Source organism: Gavia stellata, chromosome 6 (assembly GCF_030936135.1).
Source record: "Gavia stellata isolate bGavSte3 chromosome 6, bGavSte3.hap2, whole genome shotgun sequence".
In the NCBI taxonomy this organism is placed as follows: domain Eukaryota; kingdom Metazoa; phylum Chordata; class Aves; order Gaviiformes; family Gaviidae; genus Gavia; species Gavia stellata.
In genome coordinates this window covers 32,914,938-32,930,369 of record NC_082599.1, presented here as the reverse complement: position 1 = coordinate 32,930,369, position 15,432 = coordinate 32,914,938, and the positions used below count along the sequence as shown (strand labels likewise).

The 15,432-nt window shown below is 36.1% G+C and overlaps 1 protein-coding gene across 1 annotated transcript in view; it reads left to right on the top strand.

Annotated features, from left to right (window-relative positions):
• The window catches only part of CRPPA (CDP-L-ribitol pyrophosphorylase A), a 122,565-nt gene that overhangs the window by 45,790 nt on the left and 61,343 nt on the right, over nucleotides 1-15,432 (top strand). Inside the window, exons 5-6 of the mRNA XM_059818889.1 lie at nucleotides 2,088-2,133; nucleotides 14,290-14,387. Of these exons, the coding sequence (XP_059674872.1) occupies nucleotides 2,088-2,133; nucleotides 14,290-14,387 (144 nt within the window). The remainder of the gene's footprint in view (nucleotides 1-2,087; nucleotides 2,134-14,289; nucleotides 14,388-15,432) is intronic.

Genomic DNA, 15,432 nt, shown 5'->3' with positions numbered 1-15,432 from the left:
GAATTGCTTCTGTCTGGGGTGAGCCTAGAATGCAAATCCACTTTAGTGAAACTAGAGATAGAGCAGTATAGCTGATCAGAACAATAAACTGTTGTGTTGACTAGCTTTAAAAGTTGTTTAAAACAAATTCATACTAAAACAACAAAACTAGAATTAAACCGAAGGGTGTTCCTATTGTGATTGCCTGCCTTTAGAATAAGTCTCATCTGGATTGCAGGAACAACTTCTAATCAACACAAGAAAATCTAGAGATAATATGAATAACCATACCTTAAGAGAAACCTTGGTTGGATTTAGCGTCTTATTCAATATTGAAAAAGGTGTAGAGAATACCTCCCTCCCTGACTGGTAAGTGGTGGTCACCTGTGGTAGCTGGCAAGGTTTTTCTCTCTGTCAATGTTACTATTTTCTTTAAGCTTATAGGAGCTTGTATCTGAAATTAGCTTATAGGATCAAAGATTATGAAAGAAGTATGTATGGGTAGCATGATTTATTTCTCTAAGAAATCACTCTAAAAAGTATTTGCTGATGTCTGGCTCAGAATTTCAGAAGTGATTTTTAAAGGGTCATTCTTAATTTTTTTATTGTTCTGTGCTGTTTTCTTGAAGACTGGGCCTACTTTATGAAGTAACTTCTTAAAATCAGAGTATTTAAAAATACTCTTGCATCTCAAAGAGATTATGAACCTTAGAGTACATGAGACCACTTTTGCTTCTTGGAAGGTTTTTAGATGTTACAGGTTTACTGAAAGTTCAGTATTAAAGCCTTCTAGAAACAAGTAATTAGAGAGAAACCTTGCAACAGAATTGGTCACTCAATAATTCTTTATCCTTAAATTTAAATTCAAGATATTAGTTCTTCCCAACAGTATGTCAACTCAGACACGTAAGATTTCTCAAGCTAGATTCATTCTCTGGCTGCTTCTCCTGCAGGACGAGCTGTAGGGAAGTAAGTTAATTTTTAATTTTAAAAATATAATTCTTTGGAGAAATTATGAGTAATGAGAAAGGTAATATTATTCATCTGTTTGACTACAATACACAGCTTAATTTGAGATGGAAAGGAAAGCGGTTACGGGAATCCTTATGTTAAAATCAAATAATCATTTACTTGGAGACTAAAATGCTAATACCTACAATAGTATGTTTCTACTGTAAGATTTACTTTGCAGCATCAAAGCTTTTGGAATCCTATTGAGTCCATTTCAAAAAGAAAGAAGAAAGTTATTTAGACTCTAGAGAAACAAATGCAGAAAATCGAGTAATATTTTATTTAACATAAAAAGAAGTTACAGTAAAAACAAAGACATATTTAGGAATTATTCTTATATCTGTTCATGTCACTGCATGTCATTGCGAAGACATTGCTAGCAAAGACTATTAATGTCTTGGGTAGCTGCTGTCTTCAGTTTTCTGTTGTTTGCAAAGCGTAATACTGGGACTGTCAACCACCAGGAGGGTACAAAGGCAGATATGAAAAGTGTTTTTTGCAAGTACCGAGTAAATATTCAGCATCTTCTTGTCCATCTAACTTGATCTGATTAATGCCCTCAAGAAGATCTTGATGGTTTTTAATCCTCTGAAAGCTCATACAAAGCCTAGTATAGTCTCACTGACTCCCACTGATTAATTGGACTCTCATTAACAGTAATGGTCTTGCACTACTGAAAAATTACACCTACATTAGTAAAAGAAATAATGAGGCTTCTCCCTGGCTGTCATTTTTATGATTACAAGTCCTATAAAAATGAATTTATTTCACAATGAAGTTAGAGTAGAATGGATGTGTGAAAATAGATGCAATATCATGTTTTTATGATTCTTCAAAGGGTTAAAAATAATTTTAGGTTTCAAATGAGTTCTAAGCAGATCTAAGTATTTTAAAAAAAGGTTTCTCTTCAGTCTCCGGTAATTTCTGCAACTGCTGTTTTCATGACTTACCAGTGATATTTTACCAGAAATAAGAAGTTGATGATATAATTTGTTTATGGTATTTCAAATGTAAAGAATTGCCTTCAAGGCATTGTTTTGTTGGTTTTACATTCCTTCCTGCTGTGTTAAATCTAATGAGGCTTGTCTGTCCTTTAGGTGACCTACAAGCGGGATCTGTATGCAGTTGAATCGATTATTAAGGGTATGTGTTTGTCCTTGTGGCTGTCAGTTTGCATATTCCTGAGTCTAATTAAGAATCTTGTGTGCTATAGTTTTAAATGTCTTTAAGAAGAGTTTTATGATTAATAAAATGTGCTTAGACAAGTTGTTTTAGCTTGTTTACTGGAATATTTACATTATGCATTATATACACTTATTTACTTAGACTAGAGAACCTTATAAAAAGCTCTGTATATTACAGAGTCAAACAGAGATTAATTTTGAATGGCTTTACAAGGAATAAACAATTTTTTTCTTTCATTTGCAGTTCAATTCTGAATATGTTCATCTTTCTAATCTAAGTAGTAGACTGAAAACTAAATATTAACTCTTTAGGGCTCTTTTAAATATAGCAACTTCCTACCTAAATTGATACAGCAATTATATGATTTTGAGGTATGCCATTAATTTATAAATACTTTGTAGAACTGGTTTTTAACCTTTCCCTGTACTGGTAACAGTGGTTTCATAGCAGTTTAACATAAAGACTATAGATTTAGTCTTTATCTAGATCGACTTAACCGAAAAACAATGTAGAAAGGAAGAATTCTTAAGTATTGTATAATAAGCACACTGATGGTTATTATAAACTGATAGGCACTGATTCAGGGGACTCTTGCTTGAGTCCTTGTTGAGAACTGAGGGATAAAAGCCCAGAAACTGATGAAGAGAAAGGGACTTCCCTTTGGATTAAAAATACCTTTCCAGAGGAAAGAGTGTGGTTCCTACTTAAGAAAAACAGAGCAAACCCCATGTCTTGTTAAGGCATGGTGAGCGACTGGCTAGTTGTTCACATTGGTGGCTCATGTGTTGTTAAAAGATCCAGTATTGGCTTAGCTTCTGGTTTGGGTAAATGAGATTATGCTGAGATCAGCTGCCACTGTAGACAAGCTAGAAAGCTTATACAGAGCTCAGATATTGCTGTGGTATTCTGCATGGTGCTTCTCTAGATGTCCAGGAATGCAACAAGTTTGAAGTTTCTGGTTATTAACAGTGGGCAAATATTTCATATTATATGCATCGCTAGAACTACCTCACTTTTTCAGGCATGTATTAAGGAGATAGGGCTGGGAAACCTTGAACTTTCTGGTTTTGACAGGAAATGGGCTTGTATCTCCATAGCTGGAAGCCTGGAATTTTTGAAAATCTTGTTTTGAGTAGGGATCTTAGTTTCCACACTCCTCTAGCTTTCAAGCTTAGGATTTCCAGACATATTAAAGATGGTGGCTGGGAGTAGTTGTCATGAATTTACAACGGGGAAATTATGCCTGACCAACCTGATAGCCTTCTACAATGAAACTACTGGCTTGGTGGATGAGAGGAGAGCGGTGGATATGGTTTGTCTTGATTTCACCAAGGCTTTTGACGCTATCTCCCATTACATTCTCATTGACGAAGTACAGGCTAGAAAAGTGGACAGTGAGGTGGATTGAAAACTGGCTGAACTGCGAGGCTTAAACAGTAAAGTCCAGCTGGAGCCCAGTCACTAGTGGTCTACCCTAGGGGTCAATGCTGGTTAAAATCTTCACTAATGATCTAAATAATAGGGCAGAGCACACCCTCAGCAAGTCTGCAGATGATGTAAAATTGGGGGGAGTAGTTGATAGACCAGGTGGTTGTGCTGCCATTCAGAAGGACCTTGACAGGCTGGGTGAACAGGAATCTCATGAAATTCAGCAAGGGGGAAATGAACTTCTGCACTTGGGAAGGACCATTGTAGGCTGGGGCTGACCAGCTGGAAAGCAGCTCTGTAGAAAAGGCCCTGGGGCATCCTGGTGGACAACAAATTGAACAGTAGCTGGTAATGCATCCTTATGGCAAAGGCAGCCAACAGCCCTTTGCGCTACAGTAGGCAGAGCATTGCCAGTAGGTCAAGGGAGGTGATCCCCTCTGCTCAGCACTGGTGAGGTCACGTCTGGAGTGTTGGGTCCAATTCTGTGCTCCCCTGTGCAGGAGAGACATGGTCATACTGGAGAGAGTCGAGCAAAGGGCCGTCATGGTGATTAAGGTAGTGGAGCATCTGTCATATGAGGAGATGCTGCGAGAGCTTGGATTGTTATGCCCGGAGAAGAGAAGGCTCAGGGGGATTTTAGCAATGTGTATAAATGTCAGATGGGGCGGAGTGTAGAAGGTGGACCCAGATTCTTCCTCAGTGGTGTTCAGCAAAAAGGGAACAGGCAATGGACACAAGCTGAAATACAGAAGATTCTGTTTATACATCTGGAAAGCCAGGAAATTCTTAGGATTCTCAGGTTTTCTATTACAAAGCTGGGAGGTTGGAAGGGGGGCTGGCTGTCCTTGATTTCCTAGGAATCATTTGTTCAGCTGAGACTTGCCAATATGAGTATCTCTTGGCTTATAAATGCCATTTTTCATCAGCTTTTATTGAGTTACTGAAAAGAATATTTAATCTCAGAAATTACTTGGGTTAATATTTTCAGAACAGTATTTTTAAATTATTCAAGCTCATGGGAAGATTTGAAAATGGGGGTGTGATCTGACTTAAACTGGAAAAACATTTTCAAAATACACAGTTTCTTCCTTTTGTCCATTTATTTTTTGATAGCTATTGGATATTTACAAACTTTATGCAAACAGAATTCATTCTGCCATTAAGAGATTTTCGCAAGTAAAATCTAGGTAAGAAGTTCTTGAGTTGGCCCAGTGATTACCAAAGCATTTTTTTTTAATTTTCTGAAATTCTTGTGGTCTTGGAAAAGTATGTAGTGGTTTTCATTTAATTTTAAGTGATCTTTCCTTGGATAAAACAATTCAGTTTGAATATAAATTTTAAAAGCTCAAATATTGTTATCGTGGTTGTCCTATGAGCAAAATGACTCATAAGACAAAAAATAGTTAATAGAATGAATAAGTACGCAAAAGAGGGATTGCATGGTATAGTAAGATATAAAACTAAGAAATGATTTTATCTCCTTGATGAATAGGAATTGGAACTAGTACTTCACCTTTTCAATGGAAAAAAGGGAAGCTTCCAATCTTTGAGAAGTGCAAAAGTAATTATATAAAAAAATGAAGTACTTGTTTTCCAGTCTAAGTATAGATCACATTACACCATTCTCACTGAATTCCTAATTCTAGTAGAGCATATGCATGTTTTTACAGTGTAGACTTCTTTTAATTTTAAGTACTATCTGTAATTTTAAGTATTATCTGTATAGCAGAGACTGTCAAAGAAAAATTCCCTCTGATGGTAACGTTAATAAGGAAATGTAGAAAGCTGATTCAGCTGCTTGGATGTGCTGTTTTGTTACAATATTTGTAAATATTTGCTGTAACAAGAATCGTTGTACTTCTGTCAGTCAAGCTTGCTGAAGCGAGTAATGCCAGCGTAAGATGATGTAAATGCCGTGAATCAGCTCAATGAATGTACTATGTTGATCGTAGCTTGAGAAAAGGTTCAATATTCAACTTGGAAAAAATCCTAGCAAACTCACAGTTCTGTGTTAACTTTGATCTTATTTTCCTTTTTCCTGTATATTTTTCATATATATTTACCATGTATGTTCTCAATATTTAATGGCAATTTATCAGTCATTACTAGATCAAGTAGATCCATTTTCGTTTCCATTTTCCTTGAACTTAACTGTAGACTGTTACTTCTTTTGTAATACAAAGGCCGATTTATTGAACGGTATCATTTAATATTTCTCAAATATTTAAGAGTTATTTAGTTCAGAGGACCTTCAGGATGTACTGAGGTTGTATAAACTTTAAAGGAAAAGAAAAATCAAAGCCAGTGCTGATTTATATTTTTTAAAAGTTCTTGTTCATCTTTTTGCAGTTTATTTAATCCTTTACTAGATACATTCTTCTGTAGTGGGCAAGGAGAAAGCCAGATGGACACCTTATGTAAAATATGTTTCTTTACGTAGCTAGAGGAGGAGACAGCACCCTGCTCCCATCACTCATCTCTCCTGTTTGCTTATGCCTCCTTCCCCACATATCCCCATCATTACAGAGCAGCTTTTGTGAAGGTGGGAACTGAGTCATCATGTTTCTTGTGGGGAAACTAGAAACAAATATGATGTGAAAAAATGGTTTCTGTCCTCTATCTCTGCTGCCCTCTCATCGTTGTAAAGGTGACTCCTTGTATTCTTTTAATCAGTGCTATCCTTTCTTCTTTATAGATTATTTAAAAGCAAAACAAGTAGATTGGTAATATTTTGAAACATTTTGCTTAAAAATACATTTTTATAGTATTTTGTGCTATTTTTAGGTAACACACACTATTATTTCATACAAAAAATTATAAACCTGAAACAATACTGCAACCTTCATGCAAATGAATTTCCATGTTCCTGTCTATATATGGGCTTCAATAATCTCATAAGTTATTAAAGAAGATTAGTGATAATTTACTTAAAAAATAAGATCCATTCCAAGCAGCTTTCTCTAAAACTGCTTGAGTAGGAAACGAGGATGCAGCTTATTCAAATGAAAGGAACGTTCACTAAGTTTAACTATTTCTATTTATAACTGGAGTAAAAATGCAGTAAATGACCATTCATTCTTTTCTTAGATACCTGTTTTACATGTGTATTTTATCACGTTATCACTTTTTTTTTTTCACTGAAGGCAATACAATCTTTTCCAGCTGTTGGTTATGAAAAGATTATGTAGCTTAAAGTAAAAATAAAAACCTTCATGGTGGTAAATCAGGCTAATCCTTTACTTGATCTTTACTTACCTAATGTTACTGTGGCAGCATGCAATATATCTGCTTCAGTAACTACAGTAGTTTTTATTATGCCTGGTCTGTATGAAAAATGTACTTCAAGTTTGTTGAGGTTTGGATTTGCTTCTTGCTGTATTGCATGAGTTCAGGAAGGGGAAGCCGTACATGTTCTTTAGTCCTTATGGAAGCAGTATAATGAGTCCTCCACAGCTAATTAGGACACACCATAACAGATTAATCTTACATAATTAATTATCTTTAATGGGCTTTTGAATAGACACTGTTAGCACTCCAAGTCTGTAGTATGAGAGTTGTGCCTTATCTATTCTGTGCCCTTCAAAAGGCTTCAAATACCAGATCTTCAGGTTGATATAACATGACTTATTTTTGTAATGGACAGTTGAGCCATGTAAATCAATATTAGGCAAACATTTTATTCACAGTTCATGCCACACTTAAAGGAAAGCATATTTAAGGGGAGAATATATTTTTGTCTTATTGATGCAAGATGGGAGTACAACAGAATGATGCTCATTCAGTCTTACGGTTGTTAGTTTTACAGAAGAAATCTCTTAATAGCTGTGTTCTGCTGTGTTGTGCTGTGCCTATGGGAAACCTTCAAGGATGGGTCACCTTCCAGAATGGCAACCATCCTACAAGCCAAGGCATGCTCAGTTAGGCCTTCCCTACTAGCTGAATAATTGACTGTATCACAGTGTCTGCTTTTCTCGAGAGTTCAGAACCCACTTTGCGGTGCTATATGAAGTGCTCCTACTTGTCATTACCCTTTTGTGCTTTCTCCCACAACTTAGGTAGCTGTCTGCTATGTGGTAGCTACTCACTGCTGTTTGTGAGCTTCTGTGTTACGGACCTGCTAGTGTCCTGGAAGTGTGTCATGGAGACTGACAGAGAAACAACCATTGCAAGAAAGTGGCATGCAATGTTTCTTCTGATGGTTTCAGTAACAGTCTCTGGAGAGAGAAAGGACCTTATGCTGATTCCGATTGGTTTAGAGATACAAACTTGGCTAGCAGAAGTCACTAGTGTACTAATGTGCTATTCATGGCTTGCACGAGACCCATGTGGTTGTGGATTTTTCAGATACCGTTCCTCTTTAGAGGCATCCTCAGGGACGGGTTTTCTGGATATCTACCACCTCTTTTTCTTTTCCTTCCCTTTTCATTTTCCTTCTTTGGGATGATGATGAGATGCTAGGAACTCCAGAAACACATATTTATGGCAGGAATACCTGCCCTCCCATGTGGAATTTACTATTTTTTTGCCTTGTTAAAACCCCTTTCTTTTACTTCTGCTTGGCGCTGGCTGCTAGTGTGTCTGTAACCTTGTTGAGCATAGCTGACAGCAATCTTTCCTACCTATATGGAGAAGAGGATGTCTCTTCCTGACACTGTGTATCACTTTGGGTATGAATGGTGTTACCCGTGGGATGGTGGTCTGCATGATGGTTCTTTGTGTCGAGTTGTTGAAGAGGACACAGGACTGAAATGCAGCATTGCGCACTGGATAGTACAGTCCTGTATGACATACTTGGGTGGATTCAGACTCCAGGTTCAGGCCATGTAGAGTACCTGAAGGGGAAGTCCTGCATGACACTGTAAGGCTGGGTTGCAAGGTACTAGCTCACAGCATGCCACCTTGCATGTTCTCAAGGTCCTCTGGAGATATCCCAGAAGCTAAATGTTTGGGCTGGGAGGGTGTAGGGTACTAAGGGCACTGGCCTTACACCAGCTCCCCACTACTGTTGCAGTCTTCACAACTGATTTCTGTATTATTAAGTGATCCTATTTACTTTGCTGGATGCACATTTTGTGACAGGATGAATTCAGCAGTGATGAAGAACTTTTGAGTGTACGCATTTAATTTTGTGGCTACAGTTCCAAATTTCATGTCATCTACAGTTATAGTTATTAGAGAACAAAACTCTGTTTCCTTCAACTTCAGAGAATAACAGTTATCTTTTCTGTTAACCTGTAAGCTTTATTTAGAAAATCCATTTAAGCTATATTAAAAGTATTTGTTTTGATGAGAATTATTCATCAAACTGTTCCCTTTCTGGTTTCAAATAGTATTTGTTTTTGCTTTGAATTATAAACTTCAACAGATCTTTAAATACTTACATTTTTATGCTAGAATATTACAGTTAGACTTGTGCCTCTAGACAGTTTTCCTAAGGAACGGGTTCCTTGTGGTTTGGTTTGACATGTTATTTTGCGATCCTGTTTTTTTTTTTTTGAAGGTACTCTTGCATTTCTGTCTGTTGTCCATATATTAAATTATAATTCTGTACTTAAATACAAGAAAAATTATTATGGTAATATGTGTTTGGCAATTAAATGATGTCTGGAAAAAATACATTTAATCTTGTGATTATAATTATAAGACTGTTTCTTTAGTCAGCTATATTACAGATGTGATTCTACCTAAGTAACAAGTCCTAAACGTTTCATAGAAGCACAGCTAGATTTTTAACTGCTGGCTTAATGAGACATAATAACTGACAAATTTCAGCTTGCTGAACCTGACTCAGATGGAAGTAAGAAAAACATACGTGGATACATACATTTTTGTACTTTAGATATTTATAGGTATATATATTATTCATATTTAAGGCAATAGAAAGAAACTCTTCACTAATGTAAATAGACTAATGAGTTATTTGTCTTTTGAGACTGTTTCATTAAAACATGTCTTATTAATTTGCTTACTTCCTCAAGTCTCTTTTACAACTGTATTATGAAAGTCTGAGTCCTAACATCATTTGTTTCATAACAACATAAGTAAACTTAATGCTTTTCTTTAGTTAAGCGGGTATAAACTTGTAGAGTATGCAGACAAGGTGGCACACGCCTATTTTTAATAGTCTTGAAGTAAGAAAACACTGTCTTACAATAAGGGTGACTCATCTAGAAATGTAGTTAAGATCAGGCTAATACAAAACATCCTAAAAAATTTCCATTAGGACTACTGCCCTTGGGGTAGGTATCCTTCAACTCTAGTTTCAACATGTAAACTTTAAATGGTGCTTCTCAGTAGAAGTTTGTAACTTAAGAGTTTGACTCTCTCTCCTCCTCCTCCTTTTTCTTTTCTTAAGGGCCCTTCTTCTGCAGTGACTTTTTCACAAGAGCGTTGGATATTTTGCCCTCACATTTGGCTACATAAGTATCTGCTGATGTAGATACAGTTATGTTTTGCAAGTGCCAAGAAAAATTGATCAGTGGCTGTTTTCTGCTGTGAGGCAAAGAAATAGACTGGCAGGTGGGGGGTACTCCTCAGAATAGTTATTGTCAGGTGAAAACAACCCTCTTCCTTGTCTTCTACCACAAAATCTTTTTCTTTCTTGTATACTAATATTAGTAGGGACAGCGTCAAGTCTGGCTTTTGGTTTTTGTGGCTACAGAGACATATGGAATGGGTAAACAAAAAAAATGTTAGGTATTTTTGGTTACCTATGTTATATGAATAACAACTTCAACTCATTCTGTAGAGCATGAATGAACTAAATGCTTGGCAATTCTTACCTCATTTTTCTTGTGTTTGCTGTGGCAGAAACTTATCTGTTACGAGATACTAAAAATGACAGGGAGAACCATACTGAATTTCCAGACCAGTCAAGCCATTGCTCTGTAGAAAGTGAAAATGGAATTCTGATAATTTGCTATTTTGAATTCACTGCAAACTTCAAATGTATTTTGAATAGGATGCGCTTCCAAAATAGTAGGAATTCTAATGACAGACCAAGAATGGCATGGTATGAACGTATGTTTACAAAAACAAGTGTGTGTATACATTTATATGTGCAATTAAGAGAAAAAATGCATGTCTGTAGGCTATAACCTATTTGCATTTCAGATGCATTTTTATTCTTACGGTATTAGTTCCCTATGATATGATATTTATGATCTTTATTCAAACAAAGCATTATTTTAATTGCTGCTCATTTGTGGCATGCTTTTCAGGGTAAATGTAAGTAATTTGTTAGAATACACTTAATACATTATCTAACTAAGGTAGTTCCATAAACATGCACACATCTTGATTTATAATTTTGGGTGAGATCCTAGGATAAAGACTGTAACAGGTGTTACTGAATAATAATGTGATCTGAAGTTTTCAGGATATCAAAGAAGGGCACAGAAAAATTGAAAATTAAGCTTTTTGCTGGAGAGATAAGGAGGTTTAAAGGAACAAATTCTGAAATCCTGATCATATTTATCTCCGAAGAAAATTCCTACTCCTTTCCTGATAGAGAAATTTAATGTTTAACCTAACAGAATTTGGCAGTGTAAAGTTTTAACTATTTTTAATTTTATGCAAAAATACACTCTGAGTGGATGTTAAATGTGATGCAGTATGGGAAGGGTTGCTCTATAATCAGGTACAACTGGAAAGAGGCTGAGAGTAAATGGGACATGTGTTTTGGGAAGATAAGGTTTCTGGGAAAATAATAAGTTTAAAGTAAGCAGAGGAAGAGGGAGCCAAAGCAAGAGAGAGATTTTGGTAGGTAATGTAATATCGAGAGGAAAAAAAAGGTTGGGCAGAAGAAAAGGAATGTATGGTGTGAAAGTAGGAAAGAAAAGTAGAACAGTGGTGCATGGTGGGAGGACAACAGGTAACAGGCAAAAACTGAACCAAGGGCAAGTTCCAACTCAATAAAAGGAAAAACTCTTTCACCATGAGGACAATCAAGCAGTGAACAGCTTGCCTGGTGAGGTTGTGCAGTCTCGGTCCTCAAAGTTTTTCAAATGCTGGGGGGTGTAGGGAGCTGCGTGATTAGGTCTGACCTCATGGGTGATCCTGTTTTAGTCAGGAGTTTGGACTAGAGACCTCCTGAGGTCCCTTCCAGGCTGAATTATCCAGTGGTCCGATGAAAAACAAAATTTTGTTAGCTGAGTATTAAAGTTCTTTGTGACATGGCCATGACGTGGCTTTCCAGAATGACTGTTTCATTCACCCAAACAGACTTCTGAAAACCAGGAATGAAATGCTGCACGCGGTTAGCTTTACTGGCAGTCAGCAGAACTCATGAAGCCTTGGCGTTGTGAGCCAGCGCTCCAGCTGTGCCCACTGGCTTCAGTGTGATTACGCTGAGTGACAAGAGGGCTCCATCAGTTTACCAGAGGCGGGACACAGGCAGTCTCAGGGTGGAAGGCTCCACTCAGTCTTTCTTCCTATAATACAGCAAAGGTCCAGACCATCTAAATTAACATACAGATCTTTCTGGCCACTTGAAAGAGTTGGGATTTAAATGGAAATTGAGTTTTAAACCTTAACTAGAACAAAACTGTTGCTTTGCTGTGATGATTTTATAAACTATGATTTCCCAGACTGCCTTTATTAATTTTTCTTGATGATTTAAAAGTATGCAGTGTCTTTTCGATGTGTGTATTATCATTACTAATTTTTCCATACTTTTTTAATAGGTTTGCCCCCTGTAACATTACATTCCTCCTCCAGATCAAAAATACATTTTTTCACACTTGATTAAATTTTGCTTTCTTCTTTATTAAATTCAACCTGCAAATCTTGGTAGCTTTTTTTGGTAGTTGTCTCTTTCTTGTTTACATTACAGGAAGTTAGAGATTTAAGGGGACTGGAGAGAGGAGTGAGATAGGCTTTTATAGTGGCAGTCTTTGAGCAGCCTCTTGTGAGGTTACTTTTGACACTTGCTGTTGATAACTGACTTGTTTTTGAGAACTGTCTGAGCGTAAGTTATGGTGCCTTTTTGGATTCCACAGCCTTCTTCCACATGTGGATTTTTGTAATAGCTCCAATCTGACCTTCTTCATTAAATTACTTAGTTCAATAGAATCTGAGTTCTTGAAATCTGATATGCCAGTCTGGTTTATTATGTACATCTATCTTGTATCTGCTGTGTATCTGCATTCCATGTACAGTACTAAATTCAAGTGGCTCTTGCTCTGCCCACCCGTTTCTTTCTGCTGATAAGAAATTAATCCAACATGGTTTCCATTGACCCATTTTTTAGACTGTAAAGTTATTCTGTATTAAGTAGAAGCCAACTTTGATACATGTTCAGTGTACTTTTTTGCCCAGTGAATCTATGGGAAGATAATTTATCCCATGAAATTTCCTGTGAGATCTGGCCATGCATTTTTTTAATTCTCGCTTTCATCTGTTTGTGATGGTTTATAAGCAGATGTGTATTGTTCTCTCTCTCCCCCCCTCCCCATTCTTGCTAACTTAATACGAAGCCAGTTGCTACCACAATTTTTGTTGTCACATTAAATATTGGACATAATAAATGCCCATGATTCATAAAATCATTGTAATTATCTTTTGGGATCCTCAGTGGTTAATTCACTTTCCCTGCTCATGAAAAAATTGTTTAAAAATCACAAATCACTTTCCAATAATGTTAATTCTGCAGCAGCTTTAAAATTAATTTTCAGTTCTGTATGTCTATTTTTGTAAAGAAGTCTTTGAGTTTATGACAGAAAGTGAGATGTTTACTTAAGTAATGCATCTGATTGAACTTATTGTGTGGTATGTAATTATAAAAAAAAAAGCTTCCACATGCAACAAATACGTATCTTTATATTCAGACTTGTTTGAAGAGCAGTTAGGCCATATTTTTATAATTTCTTTTATGTCTTCCACTACTAATTTATTTTGTGGTGGTGTTTGGTATATTTCTGTCCCTGAAGTTTCATTGAAGTCTGCTTTAAACATAATTAGACTTTACATTTATGAAATTCCTAGCTGCTTATGGAATGGCTATCCCAAAGACATTGGAAATCTTATGTTTTGGTCTGCATATTAATTTAACATTTAAAGGATAAAATCTTGAATTAGAAGTGAGAGTTCCAGACTTGAATTATTTTTGTTTGCTTAAAGAAAGGAAAATGCTCACTGAATCTTGAAACTGTAGTGAATAACAAGAGAAAATACTAATTTTCTGAAATATTTGCTTTATGGAGTAGATCAGGCAATCACTTTGAAACTATTGTTCTTGGTATCAAAAAAATATTATATTTTTCCCCCACCAGTAAAAGATCTAAGAAGTTCCCCATGCCAAGATCTTTGTCACTGACTCTGGAACTTCTTTGCTTTTTTGATATTGAGGTGAACAGTTATATCTACTGTCTCCCTGAACAGTATCTTCAATACATTTTTTTTTTTTTGGCTATTATGTATTGTTGGGAAGAGGATTTATCCTGGGGTTTTTTGCTTTTCTCAGTATTGCTGACACTGCATTTACTGATCTGTTGAAATGATAAGTGGTATGAAGTTTTCAAAAAGTTACTGTCTTGGTTGTCATCTAGTGTCAGTAATGTGGACCTGAACGAATACCTTTATATTGAGACAGCAGTATATGGATTGAAGGTAATGCTTAGCAGATTAGTAATTTTGATTGGTATTTCTTTGCATGAAATAATACTAAGGTTTTTTTCTTGAACACAGACAACCTATCACAAGAAGTTTGTGTTATTACCGATGTGAAGGAAGCTGTTGCACAAATAGGTTTTCTCCTTCATCAATCTCTGAAAAGCCAAGTACAAGTAAGTACAACTCTATGGCTGTAAACTGTATGATTAATTTAATGTTTCTGGTAGTCACAACTTGTAAGAAATAGTCTAAATCATGTGAATACAGAAACTGAGACCTCCTGTGACACTGTAGTATTTATTACAAAGGATTAACACCAGGTATGGAAGTTAGCAAGAAAGAAGCATCTTCTTCCCCATTATGCTGTAAAGGGGGATCTTACAGATCCTCGTAAAATGTATGTATTAGGTTAGAGGAGAAATTGGATCCAGACAACAGAGAGGCCATTTTCTTTAGATTTTATGAATTCAGTAAACCCAAGTTGTTACAGGTATGTTACAGAGGATATGCGTTTGTTACTTTGAAGTGTGAATTAAAGTCTGAACCAATTAACGAGTAAGTTGTATTCCTGCAGAGCTGCAAATGCAAATTAGTCAGCCTTTTTGCAGACAGATAGGGGTACATTTCACTCAAAGTGAATGTCCATTGAGGCCTTTGCTGTAGGATATTGATGGAATTTTCTACTGGCATTTAACTATCTTTTCGTTTTTCATTATTCCTACTAATAGGAACTATCACACTTTCTTTCTCCCAAAGGTGATTAACATTTGGTAATTGCTTAAATCTTGACTGATCTTGGGGTGATTTTTAATACATTTTATGTGATGATATCACATCTTTCTATTACCCAGAGAAACAGATGGGGAATAGCTGATCAAAAATACAGGTTTCCTGATTTGCATGATGTTACTCCTGTAATGGTTTTAATCATGTCTGTTGATCCTCTGCATTGTGTGCTTAGTTAATAGTAGGATGTTCTTCTGTAGCAAACTGTATTGCTATTTTATATCTAGAAGTGTCATTTGACATTGTACTTAGAGTTTTTCTTTGGAAAGAATTGTATTTAGTGTGCAAAACCATGCTTTATGTCTATTAAATGTCTACATTTAAAAGGGCAAAACATTAGCAGAGCCGAATAAGATCTTGTCTGAATAGCAGTATAACGGAGCAGAAGTATGTTTCCATTTCACTGCTACCAGATCCATTGCTATTTTTCCT